This window comes from Dermacentor variabilis, chromosome 2 (genome assembly GCF_050947875.1).
Source record: "Dermacentor variabilis isolate Ectoservices chromosome 2, ASM5094787v1, whole genome shotgun sequence".
Classification (NCBI taxonomy): Eukaryota; Metazoa; Arthropoda; class Arachnida; order Ixodida; family Ixodidae; genus Dermacentor; species Dermacentor variabilis.
This window is the reverse complement of record NC_134569.1, coordinates 76563255-76587970: the sequence shown is the minus strand read 5'-3', so window position 1 is coordinate 76587970 and position 24716 is coordinate 76563255. Positions and strand designations below refer to the sequence as shown.

The 24716-nt window shown below is 44.9% G+C and overlaps 1 protein-coding gene across 1 annotated transcript in view; it reads left to right on the top strand.

The window, feature by feature from the left end:
• The window catches only part of LOC142572126 (ankyrin repeat and IBR domain-containing protein 1-like), a 74439-nt gene extending 51308 nt beyond the window's left edge, over nt 1-23131 (top strand). The window contains exons 19-21 of the mRNA XM_075681016.1: nt 5481-5598; nt 18463-18542; nt 20903-23131. Of these exons, the coding sequence (XP_075537131.1) occupies nt 5481-5598; nt 18463-18542; nt 20903-21126 (422 nt within the window). The 3' untranslated portion in view covers nt 21127-23131. The remainder of the gene's footprint in view (nt 1-5480; nt 5599-18462; nt 18543-20902) is intronic.
• Nucleotides 23132-24716: the final 1585 nt, after the last annotated feature.

The window sequence follows — 24716 nt, the reverse complement described above, 5'->3', positions numbered from 1 at the left end:
ACCACCGTTCCGACACCGGTCGCACAAACGAAAAACGTAGCCCGCTCGCAGCGTCGTGCGTGAAGAAACAAATCAGCTGCTGGATTGTCTTGACATGGCTTACTAAGCTGAAACCGGAACTGCTGTAGAGCCACTCTATTGAACCAGGCAGAAACGATGGTGATGAGCGGGGATTTCCAGTAGCGCCACTTCGTGGGGCAGCAAGGAGGCTCTGTCCAAAACAAAAATGGCGTTCAGCTAGTCGAACTATGCGCCGGTCATAGTCGGTGCATGATGCTCTCGATCGAGTTGGCTCAAGGAGTGTCCGAAAAATCAGACGAGAGGTTGCAACGTGTCCGAACTTTCGGCAGTTGTTATACATTATGGTCTATGGGGGGAATGGCGGTGCCGCGAAGCTGACCGAATAATCGGGCATGTCCGAATTTTTGGAGTCCGGAAAATCGGTCGGCGACTGTACCGTAGTTTAACTGTATATTCTCTTGATTTAAGCAAAGTCATTCTTACCATGTTTCCATCTCTTTAGGACAATGTGCAATGCTGTAGTTTCACGCTTCTCTCCTATAATGAGCCTTTCCTCTTGCTGGCTATGAACATTTTGTTGCCCCTAGTATTACAGACAAACAACAGGGCATGGCAGAGCCACTTAATAATGCGACAGCGTTGAGGGCCCCGTGTCACAGAAAATTCGGCGTCGGTGCCCGGCGTCCAGCATCCAGCATCAGATGTCGCTTTGGCAAAAAGAATTTCGAACCAAACCTTGAAACACACATACCCAACCACTCTTCTACCCCCAAAGTTGCTCATACCTTATCTTTCATTCTTTACAAAGTTATTCCTTGGAATTTTCAGAATGGCAGCCCACAAACAAATGTAATAGAAAAAAAGCGCTGTTATGTTATCTTTTATGTTAGCTCTTCTCAGACTGAAATAGCAAAAGTGCAAAACAATAACAGGAGATCGGCCCACGTGTTTCTGCCAGAAAGCTTGCCTTCTTGCATAGCTTTCGCCGTCAGCGTTTCCCGGTAAACGTTACGGTTACATAAGCTGCAGTTGCCGGAAAGCAGGAAAAGCAGTCGGGGGTTTTTGAATGTTGTCATGTTACACTCTTAAAGGCAAAGGTTAAGCATCCTCCAAATTTTCTTCCAGTGACAGTAACTTACATCAAGAGCTTCTTGCCCACAATCCAACTCGACACTATGCATATGAATACAATGACTACTGAGCACGTGAGCAAGAGAACAGATGTTTATGGTCACAGTCTAGAGATTCTAAACTGTTATTGGATGCCAAACCAAAGCATCTGGAAATTATTAAGCTACTACCCCTTCTAGCAGCACTAAACACCTCACTGTACTGTCCTAATCCTCGGTGACATTAAAAGTCGACACCCTTGGGGATACCATATTTACCCATGTAACGAACACACTTTTTTCCTATTATACCGAACAAAGTTGAAGGGTGCATTCATTATGCGGGGTAAATTTCACGGAGAGATTTCCGAAAGAGCAAAAAGTAAAAGTAAGATGGCAATGATTTGGAACATGCATAAGGTAACCTAACTTTGCAGTAAAAATACATGCTTACCATTTGCGAACCGAAAGTTCACTCCGCATCGGGTCCACCAGACCTGCTCTTTAGGTCGCTGGCCGCTTTATCCACATCGTGGTTTCACCATAGAATAAAGAACCAATGCATCAGCTGCGCGAAGTCAGAGCGGCCTAGGCCAATCACGCGCACCTGTTTTGACAAGCATGCTGTGTGCATCTTTTTCCTCGACTGTCCTGCTCATTGGCATGTCAAAGTTTATCGGTGTCTGATCAGCGTTTCCGTTTTGTGAGGCAGAAAAGTGAGCCACAGACGTGCAAATTTGACACTACGCCCACTATGCCAAATAAGTGTTGGCTGCCCCTTCTTCACTTCGACTCTCCTGTGAGCCGCGCCTCAGCCGCGCATCCTGCGCACATGCTCTCCTATTACACTCTTAAACAAATCTACACCCTTTGGGTTATATCTTGCCACACAATGATAATGGTCATCTATCTTGCTTGCATTTCCTTTCTTGAAAATGCTGCAGTTGCTACTTTCCTATTGAGAATGTTCTGTCGTGCCGTTAACACACATGCCATTCGTGACTTGGAAATACTGGGCTTGCAGTGTTAAAGAAAGGAAATGTGGACCAGACAGATGACGATTGTTGTTGTGTGGCAAGATACGACCCAAAGGGGGTAATTTTGTTTTAAGAGTGTGCGTCATCATAAAGTGCATAAACTGGCACAAAACTGGCGCAAATACAGGCGTACTTGGTTGTAAGCGGAAGTGTAGGCAGCAACAAATCAACCACTTATTTCTTGCACAGCGGCTTAAGATGTAAATAAAATAATATTTTTTGTATACATTCTACATTCGTTTTTTTCAGACATTCGATAGCTCAGACTTATTTATGTTCCCCATGGAATCAAAATTATCGGTCGTCAACTGTACTGAGATCCGACTTCCCTTGCATACACAAAAGTCAAGTTGGACATCGCGCCACAAAACCATCTGTCTCGTTGACTGAAACAAGGTTCGTCAACGACTCGAACTTGATGAGATAGATGAGAATACTAACCTTACAAAATGGACAAACAATGTGCTGCAGGTTGTGTCCCAACATGCTTCTCACATTTTCACCACAGAAGATCACCCACAGGTTCACACTCGCCTCTTAGCCCTCTTGGAATGACGTCACAAACTAGTAAGCGGGTGGCATCTTGCAAAGAATAACGGGACTCTCCACCAACATATGCGTACCTAACTCGGGAGAGCCAAGAATACGCTGACAACCTGCATCACAAGGGTGGTGGCAGACGCATGAAGACCTCAACGGCAAGCTTCACACAACCAGGGTATGGCATATCTTTCGTACTCTCATGGGCCTAGCCAAACCTCACTACACACTCCAACTATATCAAATTCAGACCAGGTGCTCCACTGAAGAAGTTATCCAAGAACTGTGAGATACATTCTTTCTGGAGTTCAACCCACCACCACTTGCACCCCTTCCGTGATCACCGACCAAGCCAGAATGGATTGACTCCGCATTTGCAGTCCAGGAGCTGCTGTTCGCACTCACACACACAGCTCTGAGGCAATACAGCTCTGGGTCCGGATCAGATAAGGTATACCATGCTCCACGACTTGCCCAAAAACCATCAGAAGCACTTTCTACATCTCATTAACACTTTCCTGTCCACGTCTATACCTATCGATGACATACCATCGATTGTTTCAACTTCAAATTTTGCCATGCTCAGAGCGCTTCTGGACAGCTAGCACTATCCAGCGCCTAAAAGAAGGAACTATTTTTCTAGTTTCGCTTTCATGCTTCTTTTTTTTTTCACCTCGGGGGTATTTTTAAAGCATCTTTTAGCTGTGTGTGATGAGTGCCCGTAGCTTTCTACGTGGCGTCGACGTCACACACAGCTGCCCTTAGGAAACAGTGAATTTCTATGGATTCAGATGAGTCTGGGTCAGAATTTTCTGATGGTGCTAGCAGCATCAACTCAGAAAATGATTTTGATTTATCTGACTTTAGCACGGGCGGCGAAAGTGCGTCGAATAGCCTCAGAACATCGACAGGTATCCGCCAGTAAGTTTTGTTTTCTACTCCGAACCATAGCCGCGTGACCGGTTGCTCGAGGCACCTTGTGCGTACGTGGGCTTCTTTCACACTTCGAAAAACTCTTTTATGTAGCACATAGTGAGCAACAGAAAGCTGTATCGGAAGTTTCTCGTGTCGCTCTACAATTTTCTCATTGACACTTTTCATTTAATTGTAATATTTGAGAAGTTGATTAAGGAAGACTAAATATCTAATTAAGCAGGATGAAAAAAAAATATTTTGAGTATCTCCGAGCGACGACAAGTGACATTACCTTGGTTCTGTCCAGTTATGTGGCATTCGCATATTTATTTAACTCAGGCTAAAGTTAGCTGGGACACCCTGTATGTACATCTGTTAACATGCTGTTTCCTTTTCTTTTAATACAGTCACTGTAATGGTGCGCCAGATAATTGAAAGCTGTTTCTCATTTACAGCCTTCTAATTTGACTGGACATCAATTTGCGAACGATATTACATGTACCTAATCATATATTTAATTGTGAATGTGTGTACACGTATTTAAATATGTCTGTAATCAAGCCACATAAATAATCTGAAAAGGTGCTTTTTTCCACTGAGGAGACTTCACAAACACTTGATATTTTACTGTGCTTAAAGATAATGTTTGATTTGATGAGGAAATCTCACTACTTGAACAATCCTACTATAATTAATAAAAAATGTATTTCTTTTGTTAAACTTTGGGGAAAATTGCTTATATACTAGTGACCATTTTTCTTTTGTTTAAATGCCCAGTGGCCTGAAAAAGAAAAGTTGTTTCAGATGAGTTAGTGGCTTCTAGGCAGAGAGGTTTGTGGGTAATCGTGGGCATCTCCTCACATTTTTACCTGCATTTGTTCTTTATTTGTAATTCAACATTCCAACTCGAAATATGCAGTAAATGCCTGCTGCTAGGATTGACGTGTGGAGTGGGATTCCTTTTCCACAAGCTAAAAGCAGGAAGCATTGTGGAAATTTTCAGCAGCAGATGTGCTGTGTATGCAGAAGGCTGCATGAACCACACTATGGCGACAAAGTGGCGTTGTTGTCTTTGTCTGAGTAGAATTCTAGTCACCTTGTTCAGGCCATTTTGCACACGTATTGGCACGGTGGTGTTGCCTTCGACATGAGATTCCTTTGTTCTTAGTCTCACCAGGGCACTGTGTTGTAGCTTCGACGGGGCGGCTGGACAGAGGATTTACGGCATGAGGCCTAAACGGTCGGGGCGCGCAGCGCCGCAAGAAAAGGCCGGACCGCTTCTGTCGGGGACCAGACAAAGAATGAATTTTTATTTCTGCGAGGGGAAACAGGAGGCAACTTGCAGCGTTTCGCGCTGAGTGGCGCCCTGATGTAAACGAACCAAAACCGAAACCAGAAGCCGACACAGGATACCACTTACTGCCTTGCTGTTAATTTGTTGTAAAGTTGTAAAGAATTCTACCATGTTGTCATAGCCATCATGTCTATTGGTGCGTCACAACAGACTAGGAAAGTAGCAGGGGTCTCAAGGTGTGGAAAGAAAAAGGTATGCGATCCTTTAAGTCAAGTTGGAACTGTATTCCTGGAAGTGCAAGCTTCGTAATTCTCAAAGTATTATCTACCCTAGGTGGGCTATACAAGAAGAAAAAGAAAAAACGAAACTATGCACCAAAAGTAAAGCAGTTATACTGAACTTTATTATGTACTGTGTTCTTCTGGAACCAGTTCAACCATAGCCTGTGAAACTGCACTAATCTTTCAGCTGTCCCACTTTGCAGCGTGAGGAATCTGGTTACATTGTGTTGGTATCCCTCTAACTTCTGTATATATAATGAGCCCGTGTTTTCTGTGTTTGCAGAGCTTCAGCAAGGACGTCATGAGATTGATTTCTCAATGGATCTGATGATCGCATTAGAGCTGTCAAGAATGCAGATGATTGAAGACCAGCGTCGCTTTGAATGTGGCTGTAATTCCGAGTAAGTTGGAAAGAATTACATCTTTTGCTCTCTTCTCGTTTCTAGCTGCTTATTAATCGAACAAAATTGGACATCAGCTTTAAGACCATCTTAATGCACTTTAATCCAAGCAAATGTTGCAGAATACAACTGAAAATCCTGCACTATGATTTTGCTTCAAGCCCCTTAATGTGGCTGTGTTACAGTTGCATTTGGAATTAGCTTTAAGGCAGAGTTCTCTCCAGAGCTTTTTTAGCAGTGGACATCTTGCGACCAGCAGGGGGGCGGAGGGGTGCATTACAGACGAAGCCGGATATATTGAATCTGAAGGGGATCACAAAAAAGGTCGATATATAGGTAATTCCATATATAAAATAATAGGCCCTGAGGCAAACGGCAGCTTACCAATTAGTATGTCTGAGGGCCGCTAAGTCACTGCACACGACTAGGGAACAAAAAAAGCAAGTACGCATTACTTACGTGCAAAAACCTTGCTGATCCTGCTTTGCTTCTTCTGCAACATGTAATTGAAGACGCTAGTATAGATCTTGTCAAGACTGTCAAGGTGTGAAACCTCTGTGCCTTCTTCAAAAAAAAATTAATTCTGGGGTTTTACGTGCCAAAACCACTTTCTGATTGAGGCACGCCGTAGTGGAGGACTCCGGAAATTTTGACCACCTGGGGTTCTTTAACGTGCACATAAATCTAAGTACACGGGTGTTTTCGCATTTCGCCCCATCGGAATGCGGTTGCCGTGGCCGGGATTCGATCCCGCGACCTCGTTCACAGCAGCCTAACACCACAGCCACTGAGCAACCATGACGGGTTGTGCCTTCCTTACTGCTGCAGACTGCACACACAAGGTGCAAGAAGTGCAGATTGTGACAGCAAATCAGTAGACAACTACTCGAAGTAAAGATAGTAGTCTTATCTTGCTCGATGACCGTGGAAAGTCGCTGTCAAAACAGTGGAGTGAGGAAGCGCGGCTGCAGCAACAAGTGAATTGACCTTCGTGCTGTCTCTCTCTTCAGCGCTAACTAAACATAGAAAGCGCAGCGCTTACGAAGCTACCGGCACTGGACGCATTTTGTCCACATCGCAGATTGCTTTCAAGATGCAGTGGCTGCGCAGCCACGCCGTAAGCAGCACCCACCGGAGTAGAATCCCCTCTCCCTTGCCTTCCCCAGTGCCTCGTGCGCGAAAGAAGACTGCACGTTTCTGCCCCACCTTTCTTTCTTGCACACGCGATATTGAGCCGCGATCATCGGCTGACCTTGGCAAGTCCTCAGCCCGTGTAGACACAGCAAAGGTATGTTTTATACACCCGAAATTGCAAAAAATTGCCGCTAATTTTGTCCGCTGTAGCTAATAGTCCGTTGTAGCACAGTCTGTTAAAAGCGAACTTGATTGCATTAATAAAATAGGTAGAACAAAGTAAGGTTGAAATACGGTTCATTATACCTGAAAGTCTGTTGTATGTGGGTCTGTTGCAACGAGCGTAGACTGTACACTGCTCTGAACCGTGCTGCCTTGGTGTGGCTTAATGGGGTAATTGCACAAGCCCATCTTTCCGACCAAGGGCAATGCTCCACGAACTTTGCACCTCAACTAATTTGATTTAGAATCTACAAAATGCACAGTAGAGGAGGTGCCTGCACACTGACAAGAATGGCGCTACTTTATTTTATTTTAATTTTTTTAATATTTTCTTTTTTCAGGGGTTTTAGCATGCTCAGCGTGCTCCTCTGTACTTTCCCCAGTGTGCAATTAATTTCTCCACCTTCAGGTGCCAGAAGACCTCATAGTGTAAAAGGAAGTGCACTTTGAGGTCATCGGCGTGACGTCGCATTTGATACACCGAATGTGCTGGTGAACGTGCATTCTGTGCATGCGTGCACCAGCCCTATACATTTGTGTGGGATCTTCAAGGGGATTTTAGAGCTGTTCGATATACGACATGCGCAAAACGCGGACAACACTGCCTGTCGCCGAGGCTGCGAAGCGTAGGCGGGCTCGAGCGAGCACTGTTCCCATCTGCACCCAGGCACGTACCCAGGATTTTGTTTTTCTGGGGGAAAGTTTGTTTCGGGGGAAAAGTTACCCAAAGTAACTTTTCTATACAAATGAGAGGGGGCGGTACTTTTACTAGTACAAATGGGAATAACACCCACCACTCGCCATAAAGACGTGTAAACCCAAAAAAGGGAAATGAAATAAGGTGTATTTCACAGGTACGCTTGTGAGATACACCTCTCCTTTACTTGGAAAACAAGGAACCACGTCAAATGGATTCGTGCAAAAATGAAGTACGGGAAGAACACTGCCAAGAACAAGCAAACAAGCGAAAGCGTAAAATAAAGATTAGTATAGTAGAATACAACTTAAAAAAGAACAGCAGTTGGCAACCGAGGCAAACGCGGGGTTGTGTTACTCCGTAATCCAATCAGAGAAGCAAACAAAATCGTTCTGATGCGGCCTTTTCAAAATGGCGTCGTACTTGATACCTCCAGAGCGTCTGCTGTTCTTCAAGAGTCTTTTCATCAGCGCAAGCAATGAGGTGTGCAACAGATGTGGACAAAGTGTACGGAGCCTGAGCATTTCATTCTTTAAAAGTCTGCGGTGCGGTTCATTTCACTGCTGAACCCGTTTTACTCGTGAAACTTGACAATAAATAGTTGCAGTGAAGCGAGCGTATTATTTCAGTTCAATAAAGAATTAGGGTTTCGGAATTCTGCTATAGTAAGCAAGAGAAAACATATGAAATTACGCACCACGCAGCGTTGCGGAAAAACAGTGGCTGGCGGTTATGAGGGCGTGGGCGGGGCTTCACTTCAGACTGAAGTTGTGTCCAACTATAGTAGCGTTTTTTGAATTAGCTCTGGAATTATTATAGAGAAATATATACTTGCGGAAGAATCGTAGGTTCTTTTGGATCCCTCGTTTACAGCTCTACCAAGTTAAGTTCCACAACAGACTCGTATTGTTACTTGGGTAGTTGTGTAACGATGCGTGGCCGCCAGTCCTGTACAACCTCGTACAGCGCAGGATGCTGTGGTTCTGGACGTACTGCGCCCACCGCGGACGGTTAGAAAAGCACCTACATAAGCACAGCAGAGAAGTGGCTACATCAGGCGGCTCGAATGATAACTAGAAGCGTCATTCAAAACACACAGAATTGTTCTCCACTTCTGGCGGCATTTTCACTACTTGCTTTTTGAATAAAAGGATGTTGATTCATAAATATTTTCATAAACAATGGTTAAATTTGTTAATTTTTGCTTTGCCTTCCTGTTTGGCTGTTGCCTTGGCTCTTTCCCTTAGTAGATCGCTTAATTTCTCAACTCCTTGTGACCCTTGTTTTCAGTTGCCAATTTTGTACGGAAAGTGCTGGACAATTAGGGAAAAACCAGACGAGGTAATGGTTGCCAGTCATATTGCTTATGAATTTAAGAGTGATTGCAGGGCTTGATGGTGGACGCTATGTCGCATTATTTTATTTTCCTCCTTATCAAACCCATATCGAGAGCATATGGTTCCAAGGATCTGCCAGCGTCACGGCGAACCGCCACTCGAGGAAGTAATAAAGCAAAAGGAAAAGTTAAATTCAAGTGGCGTTTTCTCCAGCCGTAACTTGATCCACGAGCATACAGACCAGCTGACCACGAACCAAATCCCTTTCCTGGTCCCTTGATCAGTCTAAACAAAGAAAGTTGAACCAACGAAGCAACAGCGATGCGCGTGACCGTTGAATAGACGGTGACAACTGACTGCATTTCTAGTTAATTGCGCAGGCACCGAATCGATGAGAAAACTGGCCTTCACAACCCAGGAGATGCCGATAAGTGCCGCCATCCAAAAGGAGGGAAAAAGGCAGCAAAATGTTGACCGCCGAATAGCTGTCAAGTCTCAATATTGATTTGGCAGTGCTTTAGGAATGTGTGAGGAGGGGTGGGGGGGTATGCCTCTTAATTTCGGGGGGGGGGGGGTGCCCCCCCTCCTTGTGTATGTACCCCATGTATGAGGGCGGTGGATCGGGGCTGTTCGACAGAGAAGATAAGCAATCGCACTTTGTTTACTGCAGTTTTAGAGTGATTACTATGGTTCTTTTTTCTTCTTCTTTTTTTTTTTTGCTTGATGTCGTTGCGCCTTTAGTGAACACTTCCACGTTAAACTTATATTAGATTATTAGATTATGGGGTTTTACGTACCAAAACCATGATCTGATTATGAGGCACATCGTAGTGGGGGACTCCGAAAATTTGGACCACCTGGGGTGTGCACTTCAATCTAAAAGGTGCACCTAAATCTGAGTACACGGGTGTTTTCGCATTTCGCCTCCAGCGAAATGCAGCCACCGTGGCCGGGATTAGATCCCACGCCCTCGTGCGTAGCAGCCCAACACTGTAGCCACTAAGCAACCAATACGGGTCGTTTAAACTTGGTCGCCTCATATACAGTCCACAAGATACAATAGACATTAGGCTGTTATTACTGATAAGACGGGATGCCCCCCTTAAAGAAAAGAAGAAAAAAAATGCGAAAAGCTAAGTCGGAGAATGCGGAGCGAAGCTGTAGAGAGAGAGAGAGAGAGAGAGAAAGGAAAGGAAAGGCAGGAAGGTTAACCAGAGGCGAGTTTCCGGTTTTCTACCCTGCACTGGAGTGGGGCATACCTGTATAGGGTTTGTAAATATGTAAATATGTAGTTGTAGAAAGCGAGAGGATGAAGAAGGAAAGTAAAATAAAGAAGGAGAAAAAAAAGAAAACAGGTAACAGAAAAAGGCGTTGCAATCACAGGCATTGTTAAGTCAGGTAAATGTTGTAAAATTCTTTCTTCTGACAGAGGCTGGTCGTTGAACTGGTTCAGCACAACGGAAAGCAATTGTTTCTGCACAGTGTACTGTGGGCACTGGCATAGAAGATGACGAATGGCGAACATGGCAAAGCTGCGAAGTGCTCATTGTGTTTAGACCCGTTGAACAAAGGGCTCCGTATTAAAAAGCAGGCGATGGTGCCTTCAAAAAAGCGTCACGCAATCTCTCATGCGTTGCATAGAATCGGCTGTTGCTCTACCTATCGATGGCACTGAAATTTGACATGTGACTTAGATCGTTCAGTGTACGCTCGCCTCGGCTATCTGCATGTTGACTGTACAAGCTGGCGTCTGTGAGAATTAAAGGCTTTTTACAGGGCATTCCATCTCGTTTTGAATGGCTCCTAATATCACTTTGCGCTAATGGGAAATGCCTGAACTTCGAACCCTGATGTCTGCAACTAATGCAGATTCACTTTACCCCAGCTGTTTCATGCATTGTGGTCAATTCTGAAACCTTCATGTTTCCTTTTTTTTTTTGCTTTCCTTACTTGCTAGTAGTGCTAGCGAGTGCTTGTTCTCTGTTTCTTCTTTTGCATGAAATAGGTCAATATATGTTCATGTTGCTTCACTGTAGTTGTCTCTGCTTTGAAAATGATTTCAATGTTGAACAAGGTTTACAAGAATTAGTTACTGCCATGCTTTGTATTTGCCTTCAAACTGTTAATATTGTGTCCAACGTACTCTTCTAACTAATTAAAACATGCTCCATTACCTACTCAGACTCGTGGAACTGCAGCAGGCAATACAGCATGTGGTTTAATTCTGTATTTAGGTACGAGGGTAATACTTGTAAAAATGGTGGTGACACTAAAAAATAACATAAAATATAAAAGCAATATGCTCTTGATTGACCAGGCAGGCAAATTTTTAGCTATGGCGTCTTCTGATATCTCACTTACGTGCTCCCGTGAAACCATCGAAACGCTGTGCTTGTTTAACGACGGAACATGTGAAATACATGCTGTGCAGACAGTGGTAAAGCGAAAGCATAGAAACAGCCAACCCTTATTTATTGGCGGAGTTCTATATCTGCTATTTTGCCCAAGCTAATCGTGCTAGTTTGCAAGCTTTGCCGTCGCTGGCTTGTCACGTCGCTGGCTTGTCACGTGGCTGCGCTTGTACGAACCACGCATTCGCAGGCGCAGTGGCGCTCTCTCAACTTACTATAAACATCGGTTCATGGGCCAAGAAATGATGCCATTAGTGAGCGGTCTAGGCATTGTAATGAAAGCGGCATATTGGCGATGAGCTCCACTTCGTAGGCAAGCTTGCTGATGCTCATCTGTGGCAAACACTTAGCGCGTAAGGAGACAATGTCGTCCTAGACAGCCGTGAAGTCGGACACACGTCTACTATTGTACAGTGCAATTTCCTTGCGAACACTGACACTGCAGAAGTAACTACCTGGGACATGCACAAGTGGCAAATTGCACGCACACACTTCAGTCATGCCTGCAGTGGAAGCAGGCGTTGCCGGTTTAAGGCCCGCCTGTGGTTCCAACAGCCACACCTACACGGCTTTCAGTGGCACTCCTATAGGCGCTGCGCATGGTTTATATGCAATAATTCGTTATATGTGGGTTCGGTATATCTGGATTCGACTATACACATGCAAATACACCCTTTCTTCTTATCTTTTCTTTCCCCCTTGCAAACCCCTTGTCAGTAGGTTTGTATTTTGCATGCATTAACAAAATAAGTGCAACCCAGCAATGCAACCTACAGTAATGATGACCGTCGATTGCTGCTGCCAAATCGCATGAAAAATGAGCACCAGTGATTTAAACTTGTGTCATCCAATAAGAGGGCTTCCTGTGCATATGTGGCAGCAGTAACAAATTGTGACGATAGTTTTTTTCTCTTTTCACTCGCTTCTTTTGCTTTTATTTTTGCACAGCAACATACAGTGCTGCGGCTGTGTGAAGCTTCGATCTTTCATCTTTACGATGGTATCAAGATGGCATTGTTGTGTCCATGGAAATCTCTGCAATCTGCAGTCCGATGGCCCCTCCCTAAGTCTGATTTTCTACCCGATATTTCTCGACAACACATTAGAAAAGTGGAATTTTCACTTCTACTTCACATTTATTTCTAATGTATCCCCACGTGATAAAAAATCACCTGAGGATTGTGGGAAAATAAAAGATCTGAAATTTTGACTGAATCGACCATTATAATTGCCAATTTGCCTCTCAATAGGGTGGGCGGTAAACGAGCAAATTTGCAGCATTTACCCTGCCACCCCACAGTGCGAAGAACCACGAAATAATAGATATGCAAAGCTTGCAAGTGAGCTTCTCCTGATAGTACACCTTATTAGTCGTCAAAGAAAACCAACAACGTCTTCTTCGTCTCCACACTTAACCTAAAAACCCGCACTACTTCAACCTCGTCCTCACTGGCACATACCCGAGGCAATATAGTTGTGCCAAATATAGTTGTGCCATTTGCTTCCCCTTTAGAAAAGATCATCGTCCCAATGATAGAGGCAGTGGAAACGGTGATAAAAAAACTGCACATTCTTGTCAGTCTTCACAGTATGGCTTCGTGCGAAGCAAATACCTCGTACCATACAAATACGGACAAAATTTCAGAACAGCTCATACCACTGGGAGGCATTCTTTCTCAGTGGTGGAGTAGTTAGCCTCAGCTCAGGATAGTGTCCTACTGGTGTAAGCGATCACCTTTTCACTGTCGTCCTGCCATTGTCCGAGCACCACCCTTAGACTGACATTACTAGGTCTTCATCGAAGTGTGCTTGCACAGGAGGTGCTTGTATGCATTGCCGGAGCTCGTGAAATGCCTGCTGCTGGTCTTCGCCACAAGTAAAAGGGATATCTTCTCTGGTGAGCCGTGTTAATGGCCAAGCGACACGTGAGAAATTTGCAATAAATCATCGGTAATAAGCACAGAGTTCCTGAAAATGTTGTGTGGCCTTTTTGTCTGATGGGGTCGGGAAATCAGCAACGGCAGCAATTTTATCTGGATCAGGTCGGACTTCTTAGCTACTGACAACGTAACCGCGGAAATGGAGCTCGTGAAAACCAAAATGGCACTTCTCAGTCTTCAAAGTGAGACCGGCAGAGTATATTGCTTCAAAAACAGTTTTCAGCCTCCATAAGTGTTCGTCGAACGTTGCTGAAAAGACAATCACATCATCCAGGTACACCAGGCACATTTGCCATTTGAGTCCAGAGAGCACAGTGTCCATTAGACGCTGAAATGTTGCTGGTGCCAAACACAAACCGCAGAGAAGTACCTGAAATTTATAAAGTCCGTCAGGCATCACAAACGCGGTTTCCTCACGCTCTCTCATCCACTTTGATCTGCCAATAACTGCTTTTCAAGTTCATTGACGAAAAGTAGCACGCGTTTCGCAACCTGTCCAAGGAATTATCAATATGCGGCAGTAGATAAATGTCCTTCTTTCTGACCTGATTGAGCTTGTGATAGTCTACGCAGAAGCGCAGGCTACCATCCTTATTTTTCACTAAAACTACAGATGATGCCCAAGGACTATTAAATGGTCGAATAATGCCATCTTCCAGCATTGTCTTCACTTGTTTTTGCACTGCTTCACATTCCTTTGGGGCCACGCGATAAGGGTTTTGTCGAACTGGTCTGGCGTCGACATCAGTTGTAATGTGGTGTGTGGTAAGGGGCGTTTGACCAACTCTTGACACACATGAGAAACAGCTCTGGTACTGATTGACGAGTTCTAAAAGACTGTTTTGCCCAATGGCCATTAACATCGGACTAACGTCTACAATAGGCACAGATGTGTTGATTGTAGAGGCCACCTACTACGCTTAGTGGCAGTTGTGTATTTGTGTTACTTCAGCAAAATAAGCGACAGCAGTGCCTCTAACGATGTTTCGATGCTCCTTACTAAAATTCTTCAGCAAGAGTTTGCTGCTTCCGTTGGTTACATTGATAAGTGCACTGGCAATGAAGATGCCGCAGTTCAGTGCTAGCGCATTGACTTGTTCAACTCCAGTCCCATTCTGCAGGCTGTCACAGTGCACGGGTACGAGAGAGCAGCTCCGTGGCAAAAGTATGACGTCGCCACAGCAATACATAAGCGAGGTTGTTGTTGCTCCTCATGGGTGACATTATCTGAGTTTCTGGCAAACGTGACGCTTCTGTCACAGATGCTAATCACAGCACTGTGCTCGCATAGGAAATCCATGCCCAATATAAGTTCCTTACAACACTCAATAAGAATCACGAGCGTGGCGACGAAGGTTGAACCGATGATTAAGAGCCGGGCCGTGCATTTCCCGACAGGTGTCATCAACTGACCTCCGGCAATTCTTATGTTGGGCCCATGCCATGGCACCTTCACCTTCCTTAGTTTGTCGGTGACCTGTAAGCTTATGATTGAAAAATGGTAGCCAGTGTTAAAAAGAGTGGCTACTTAGTGGCCGTCAATGCAAACAATGAGGTTGGAACTGGCGACTTCAGTTACGTCTTTTGTAGTTGTATTCGTCGTATTCGTCATTGTATTCGGCGTCTTCTTCATCATCGGAGTCTTCACCTTCTTAATGACATCAGTAAAACTTAGACGAGTCGGTGAATTGTAGTGTGCAGAAGATGGAGGAGGAGAATGTGGTTGAGGCGTCGTCATATTTTGTGGCTGACTCTTCATATGAGCATTGTTGTAGGCACGTCGACCGTCATACGGAGAATAGGCATATTTGGCAGGAAAGCTTGGGTATTGAGTGGCGCAATAGTTGTTCCATTTGTGGCAAACTTGATAGACGTGTCCAGCTTTGGCGCAATGGTAGCACACTGGCCGACGGTTGACAGTGGGCCACATATCGGTTTTCCGACGCTGATAGTTCGGCGGCAACTCTCCATGGAGCCGAGAAGTAGCTTGCGCATGTCAAAGATACGGCATTGTTTGTGCTAGTGTGATCAGCAGGGTCGGTAGAGTCGACGGGGCTGACAATATCGACTCTGTTTGTAGCGTAGGTGATGTTCTAGTTGTGGCTGTCAACGGCGTCGAAGTTGTGTTGATTGGATGGCGAACAGCCTCCGCATAACTAAGGTGCTGCGGCACGTTACCACAGTCTGGTGATGAAAAAGCTTGCCTGACTTCTTCCCAGACCACATCAGCTACAAAAAATAATGCTGGTGCTGGTTCTGTAGGTGCAACAACAAATCCGAGGTGCCGAAGCTCTTCTCACACAACCTCTCAGACAACTTCATGCAAACGCCTGTCGTTACTCGCAGCCAGTACGGAAGTGTTCGTCGCCGAGTTACTCATGTCATGCGGTATCATTGCTGTAGGGCCTGTTCAATGGCTGTAGCCTCTTTTGTGAACTCCGCCACTGTTGTCAGTTGGTTTCTCAGAGGGCCGACCAACAGTTGCTCTTTCACTCCCCGCTAGAGATACCGCAGCTTTCTTTCCTCTGGCCTGTCGGGGTCTGCCCTACGAAAAAGAAGAGCCATGTCTTCTGAGAACATAGCAACACTCTAATTGGGTTTTTGAGTGCAGATTTCAGGGAGACGCTGTGCATTTTCCCTCCTGTCGATGCTTGTAAAGGTATCCAGCAGATGTGTGTGGAAGTCGTCCCACATAGCAAAGCTCCTCTCTCCGTTGACGCACCACGTACGAGCATTGTCCTTCAGATAGAAATATACACTCGAGAGTTTGTCCTCCAAGCTGGTCTTATGGTTGTACTTGGTGACACGCTCGAACTGGTCTAGCCAATCTTGGACGTCTTCAACGTCATCACCATGAAAGCTCTCCAGAACCATAGGATTCTGCTTACTTGCAATGGAGCTGTGGTGGCCATGATAGTTGTAGGAGACACACAATTTCTTGCAGGGGACTGGACTCGGGCGGTAGGCCTAGCAGGCGACGACTGAACCGGTGCAGTTCGATGTTTCGATGCACGACGGCAATTCCGGGCTCGATCACCGGCTCTGCGAAGGGCTGCCAAACATGAAGAATATCCAGCACCTCCACCATTGTAACGACGTATGATCAACGAGGACACGGAGCAGCACCACCAACAAATACACTTTATCAGTCATCTAAGAAAACAGTCTTCCTCGTCTCCACGCTTAACCTAAAAACCCCCACTACTTCAACCTCCTCCTTACTGTCACAATATTTTTTAATGCGAAGCTTTCTGCTCCGAGTCAAGCCAGTTGTCAGTATCTCACCATTTTCTTTCAACGAGCAGACCGAGCTAGTGTGCCTTGAGGTGTACCCGCTCCTCAACTGAGGGGAGAAGGAGCACGTTGAAGTACCATAGATCAAGCATACAACTACTGCCACCAACAGTCAAGGTGGGGAAGGCTCTATTGAAGGCAGCTCGCAGAACAACTGGGAGAACCAACCACGTATCTTGATTGTTAGCGCTATTATCACATGACCTTGATGCATGGTGCGAAGTGTACGTTAGTTAGGGAGGGATGGGGGGGGATGCAGGTGAGCATGCGCCCCCCTCTTTGGCACCCCCATTTGCAAGTGGCTTCGTGTGCGCTCTTAAGAGGAAGCTTTAGCTCGAGCCCAAATCCGACATGGCCTATTCAAGTTCATGTAAAACGCAAAAACGTTTTTCTCAGATAACCCATAGACAATAAAATTTGTCGCATTTGAGAGCGAAAGTTAAATTCTAGTGACTGTTCGAAGTGTAATTTTGATTTAGGGCCTGCTTTTTGTTAAAAAAATATTGAAATATTCGAAAGTTTAAAAACAGTAGAAGCACAAAGTTTACGAATTGATAGCTTTGCATCAAGAACAGATATTGCAGTTCTGTAAATGGCATTTACTAGATCATTGAAAGCGGACAAATTTCGTATGTCATTTTATATCTTACGCAAGTTAATTACGTTGTGTACAAGGGTTCTGCAAAAGCTGCATTTCCATATTACTAAATTTTTTGAGGTTCATGTGTAACATATCAATTTTGTCCGCTTTACATGTACTATTAGATGCAATTCACACAATTGTGATATCATTTTTTTATTGCTGGGTTACAGAGTTGTAAACTTAAGTTTTGTTTGCTGGAAATTTTCAATTTTTCCCACTTTTTAATAAAAAATTGATGACCTAATTAGAAACCAACAGTCACTAGGTTTCAAGTTTTTATCTTAAGTGCAACAAACCTCACCGAATTTGGTGCAGTGGTTGCCGAGATAACAAATTCTCCTTTTACATGTATTTGGATAGGAGCACCCGAGCTAAAGCTTCCCCTTAACATTTGTTGCCCTGAACTTGCGTCACTAGCCAAGCAGCTGTTTTTTTCCATGTGTGCACCTCGCCGTATCGCATTCTCACTCACAACAAAGGGAGCATGTGGTTTCGACTGACAGCATTTTTGCCATTGTGCCAGAAATGCTTTCGTTCTTCTACTCCAATGTGCCCGATGTAGAGATGTGATAAATCTTGTAAGGATGATGCATCGCCTAAAGTGATTGCTTGAGATTATCCCCCCTAAATACAACTTACCTGTGATGTTTGTGCGCCATTGCGGCTGATCTTGACATAGCATTAGGCAATAAACAGCAAAGCAACAAAGCGCATCTCAGACCATTTGGGCCGCATCAGCCTGACATGCGTTGGCATTTCGTGCTGCAACAGTTAGCGTAATGTTTTGCATTATGTAGATGTCAACTACTGTTGGGTCTGTCAAGTTCCTTTTAACATGTGGCATGGCTCGACATTCCAAGAAAGCATATGGTATTAGGGTATGCTCCACATTGAGCTTTGGGGGTGTGCCTTGTATAAATAGGGCTTCTACTTTTCTTAGGGTTACCACTTGGTATCTGGTTAATATTCTGGAAGGACTTGGCTATTGGAGGCTATCACATTACCTGATGGGTTGTCCGAGTAAGGGTGCAGCTGCTGTTCGAACTACCCAATAAAATTTGCTATAAAATTGTCGAGGTCTTAACTTATGCTGCAAGAATAATTGGTTCTCTTTCTTGTTTTTCTTCTTCTTCTCTTTCTTTTTCTTCGTCTTCTTCCTTTTTATACTAAGCATTTTATTTTTCAGGCCACCAGTGAATGATGCTGCCAGTGCGGTGCCTCTTCAAAGTACGCGGCCTTCATCACCTGCCCCATGTTGTTCTTCGGGTTAGTGAAAAAGGTGGTTGCAGTTCCCAAACTGCAAGCATTTTGGCTCTCAATGATATCATCATATGATTGAATAGCTTCTACTATTGATAATTATGTGCATTCAGTTCTGGGGACATTAGGCTTTCTGTATGTGTGCATGCGCCATAAGTGCCACTAGCAGCACACTCTGCCATTGCAAATTCACACTAAGAAGTGTAATTTCTCTCAGTTCTGCACACATTTCTCTGTGGATTTAAAATGAAAGTTTTCAGTTTAACCAATATGCTCCGTCTGGACTCTGGTGTTAAGGATGCTTTAATTCATGCCGTAATTTTCCTAACCTCATTGACCAGCTATCAGTTTCATTAACACATTTCCTTCTGATATAGTTTTCTTTTAACAGTCATGTTGCTGCATAGAGGCTGTCCATGTAGCAGTGGTGGAACAGCTGCGTCAATTGTGCCAAACTGCACCGAGAGTGGTCCTATGCGCCATCCTGCACCAAAACAGAATTTTAGTGGAAAATTGCTATGAGCCTGCGCCAAAGCATCTATAAGAACAGAACCCTCCTTCCGTCAATGCTTCGCAGCTAGCAAAACTGAAATCAAAACCAACAGTATGCTATCATCATCATGGAAGCAGAGGCCTGCGTCCATAGAGTTTCTCAATATGTAGTGAGAAAATCTATGGGCCCGTCAGAGTCATTCGGTTCATCGTTCGCACATTTTTCTCTGACAGACGTACAATGTAGGGCCACTGTACCGTCTTGCTGGTGCTTTATTTTGGTGTTCATCGAACATACCCACGTGTTACTGCGGAGTTTGCTGAAGGAGGAGGTCACATTTTAGGATTAAGTGTAAGCTTTTTGGATGTTTATGGGTGATAGCAGGGCTTTGCAATAGAGCTGCTGCGATAAAAATCGCTTAGATAAGAAAGGTATTAGTGAACTTGGTCGAATGTGGTGCACCGTGAGAGCCAGCACTTCGATGGATGCCACCATGTTCGTTGACGCAAAACTTCCGTCTAGCTTGGGTTGCTGCACTATGTCAGTAAAATAGCGTCGCCTATGCAAACTCAAAACCTTTTTTCCGTCTTCTGCATGCGGGAGTGGTGCTGACGTTTTTCTTTTTTTTTTCTCACTCTATTTGAAAACTTCCTAATGTGCATGGCAAGACACGAGTATATTTCATGATGTCATCTTCAGTGCAGGCGCATTTACTCGATCGGTCTTGCGGTGAGCCTTTGCCCACAAGCCGTGACTGTTGCACTGTGTTGCGTCCCGAGTTAACAAACATGCGTTTGTTCACTATTTGTCTGTAGTACCTTCTCTGTGCCATATCGACGAACCCTGCCATAGCGCCCTTTGTGCGTCCAGGTGCAGAGTAGCATCACATCCTTTCCTGACCATGCTTGCAGGGTAAGCCTCGTGCACACCCATCTCCACAACATATAGACTTTATATTAGTTAAAATTTGCATGGTAGATGGTACGCACACATGCATTGAACCCTGCGCCAAAATTGGATTTTCACTTGCACCAGGACTTGCGCTGAAATGTGAAATGGCTATTCGACCTCTGATATAGTACTGTGATGAGTGGGGTGTTTGGCTGTACGAGTGGACGAGGAAGAAAAGGAAGAGTGCATGGTGGCGTGCGGCGAGTGGCACGCGAGAAGAATGCGCACTGTGGTTCGGAATTAGACGGCTCAGCACAATGATCACGGGATGGCGGCGACCTGGTAGGACCTGTTTCAGAAGCAATTGAGATGGCTACCGGTCCATCTCGATTACACAGCCGGGCAGCCCAAGCATGAGCGGCTAACAGACCGCATTGGTGGCTGTGCCTGCGGTCCCGCCTGAGAGCCGCCACCGAAACCGAACAGTGCTGCAGTTCGCGGCAGCCAGCAGTGCTTCCAACCCTGTTACGCTGGCAGGAACTCGCAGAGCTCGCCACCAATGGTCCTGTCACACTCCTCGAGTCCAGAGCGGTGAGCATCTTCTTTGCCCTCTTTCCTTGTTCCGGAACGTGGCAGCTCCACTGGACAACACAGCTGCGGACATTCGGAATACCGTGAGGACACCGCCGTGGAACTGTGCGGGAGTTAGTTGCCTGTTGGGTGAGAGCGAACACATCACGACAGCGAACTTTGCCGCATAGACGCGGACGACTAAAATAGAACCATGAAGCCTGCTCTAGACTTGTTTGTGTGTTGTGTGTATGTAGATACTTCTGTGCACCCTGGCATAGAAGGGGTATAAACAATGTCAGTTCTCCATGCCTTTCTCGCTGTGTGTTGAGCCGTGGGGCCACGAACTCCCGTTTGTATCACAAGTACCAATGATGAATTGCTCTAGTCTTGGTTCATTTGCTCCATGCAGGTGATGAGCATCTGGCGTTGTCACCTGCCCACAGTTCAACAAGTGACAGCTCCCATATCACTGCGAGTCCATCACGAAAAGTGCAAGCACCTCCAACAAATGGTGCTGAGGGCCAGTCTGAGCCTCCAAGAGTTCTTGAAACAAAGAATCTAGCCTCTAACCTGCCAGATGGTAGTCACAAGCTGGAAAAGGATCTTTTCCGTCCTGGGGCCAAATCAGAGTGAGCGATCAGAAAAGCAAGCTCCTTTCATGGAGGGAGCTGGAGGAAAAGCAACGCCATAACTGTTAAAATTGTTCTTCAGTGTTCTGTTTGTTTCAGTACTGCTTTCTACAATGCTCGCTTTGAGAGGTGTGTGAAGTAAAAATTCATCACATCTTGAGTTGGCGATAGGATTCTATTTGCGCATGAAGTCCAAGTTTAGGCACTTTAATGTTGAGAGCCTGAGTCATTGTAATTGCATTAGTTCAATTTCTGCTCATGCAGATAATACATACGATGTGCAAGTATTGTCAAGGGCCTGCATGCATGATTAGTTGGAATTCCTAATAATTTGTGCCTGTTAATGTGTAATGTTTACTGGCTTGATCATGTGTGTTTTTCACAGGAATAGTGCTACAAAAATCAGCAAATTCATTGCTTTACTATCTCTCTATAATGTTACATATCATTGAAACGATACATAATAATAAGAAAGAAATGAGCATCAGACACAAGTGAAGTGCTTAAGCATACTACTGGGGCCAACCCTGCTGAAGGCAAGCCACATCTGTATTAGTCCAGGGAGCGTCTAGAGTCAGTGGCCAGTGCCAAAATGATGTGCTTAAAGGGACTGACAACCAATTTTCATGGTACCCACTTTTTTTAGTGCAATGGAAAACTTGCCAGCCATAGCGTCTAATCATGAAGTAGTAATGCGGAAAATGCCATGAAACATTTTTTTAGCAGAATTTTTCGATCTGCAGTGAGGATGAAGTCATTCACTGGAGGCATGTTGAAAACTGTGGTAGGTGAGCGCGATAGCGATTATAGGCTGGCACTAGTGGGAGGCAGACGACAAGTGCAGCCATAGGTGTGAGAAAGTATTATTTTGTTTATCAAGTCAACGTTCCTGCGATTCATGTTTTCCAAAGTGTTAAAGTATTTCTGCAATAATAGCTACCTGTTTTTATGCTTTCCTGTCCAACTGCTTTGGTATTTGCCTTGTCAAAATGAAACCAAGCGTATCGAAAACAAAACGCTTTTACATGTGATACTCGGTTTGCATTGTTGTAGCCAAGCGTGTGCTTCTGATTTCCGATGTCATCTCTTGAAGACCTGAGTGAGCTGGAATAGAGGATTTTAGTTTGCATGCATGCTCAGAATTTAGATCCTTGCAAAGTAGCAGCCGAATGTCATGCTTCTAAGAATGAAAGCAGCAACGGAAGCGACAAATTCGACTTGCACGATAGACCATTGTCTCTGCTACAAGCAGCACGCCTGGAGAATGCCAATCGTTAAATGCTCACTGACACTAGGCCAACCCGACCCCAATTTCGATCTGCCGACCATTGACGACAGCATTTCTTTCCTTCGTGTTGGTGCCTTTGTCACACTGTACCGACGCCGACAATCTGCCGATGGTCAGCGGAGAGCTCGGCGTCGGTAGAGTGGGACAGAGGCGCCGACACGAAAGTAAAAAATGCACCCATTTATGGCGCAACTCGTCGATGGCCTCTTGTATCACAGGAAGATCATAAAACTGTGGGTACTTGCAAACTCGTGCTATATTCATGCCCATACTGTGCGTACAACAGCATGTGTGTTTCCATGCATGTGGGACGACGCGAGCGCCGCTCATTAGCGTGGACTTTCTTTACTTCGTAATACGCATAGAATAAAGTGCAGGTGTCTATTAATACACTAACTGCAATTTTAAGCAATCCTTATACTGTACGTAACGACAGTCGACTTACGTACAGTAATCTCTTCATTTCGAAGTATCAAGATTTCACCACCAGGCCTCGTCACTTACTGGTTTTTTGGACTTTCTTTGCCAATTTATAATTATATTTCCTACTTAAATCCCGAACTGCGTGCTGGATTCTATCACTATAAGTCATGGTAATTTCATTTCCATCAATGTCTCACAACACATTCTGGCCAGTTGTCAGTCCCTTTAAGTGTTGTTATGCTTAGAGGAAGGAAAGGTCTGTTTGTTGTGTGACTTACTGTCCATAAACACACACACACACACACACACACACACACACACACACACACACACACACACACACACACACACACACACACACACACACACACACACACACACACACACACACACACACACACACACACACACACACACACACACACACACACACACACACACACACACACACACACACACACACACACACACACACACACACACACACACACACACACACACACACACACACACACACACACACACACACACACACACACACACACACACACACACACACACACACACACACACACACACACACACACACACACACACACACACACACACACACACACACACACACACACACACACACACACACACACACACACACACACACACACACACACACACACACACACACACACACACACACACACACACACACACACACACACACACACACACACACACACACACACACACACACACACACACACACACACACACACACACACACACACACACACACACACACACACACACACACACACACACACACACACACACACACACACACACACACACACACACACACACACACACACACACACACACACACACACACACACACACACACACACACACACACACACACACACACACACACACACACACACACACACACACACACACACACACACACACACACACACACACACACACACACACACACACATATATATAATGCAACGGGGGGTGTTCGCCTAGCAGCACTAGCTCTAGGTTGCAGCGGTAGGCTTAAAACAGGTCGGTGCTATCTCGAAACGTCGTCTTGTCGTCACCTTGTCGTCTTCTTCTCATCCACTAGCACCATGCCCGCTGCCCAGTGCCTTCAGTACAATCTATATATATATATATATATATATATATATATATATATGTGCTAATTTTTTTTTGTGTCAGGAGTTCCTAGGTCAACTATTTGGTGGGAAAATTATATGAACCATACATTTACTTACATTTCAGAATCATTCAGATTTTACTCAGTGCAGTTTTTGATATCACTAGTGTTTCACTGTGCAAGAAAGTTTGAAGCACTGTGGCACGGGCCGTCATCCTCTGGTGAATCTGAATCACACCTACCGTCAGATTCAATTTCTTCTGAGCAAGGCGGTTCAGAGAAAGTGCTGTCGTCACAAGGCTCGTCATTGCTCATTGAGCGCACCGGCCACAGCCATTTCTTTTTCCACTTGAGATGATCAAAAAACAGCCGAAGAAATACATAAGTGCGTTCAAGCCATTGTCATCTACTGGTAACATTAACCATGCTCAGATAAACTGGCATGTGCTGCCATCCATGAATAGCTTTTAGAAGAACAAAATACGGTTGCATGGCGATTCGCTGGCTTCAGCAGTATTGCCACTGCAGCTGCGCTTGGCAATTCACCAGCTTTGGCGACAAATACTTACGTTAATGTGCAAACATCCTCTTCAAATTTCATTGCATTAGTCTCAATGGTTCTCAGAATGAATTTTTGTCGTCAGTTGCTACAGGCATATTCCACTGTGTCCAGTCAGCTTTGCTGTAAAAAGAAAAATGTTCACACTGATTGGGAGAA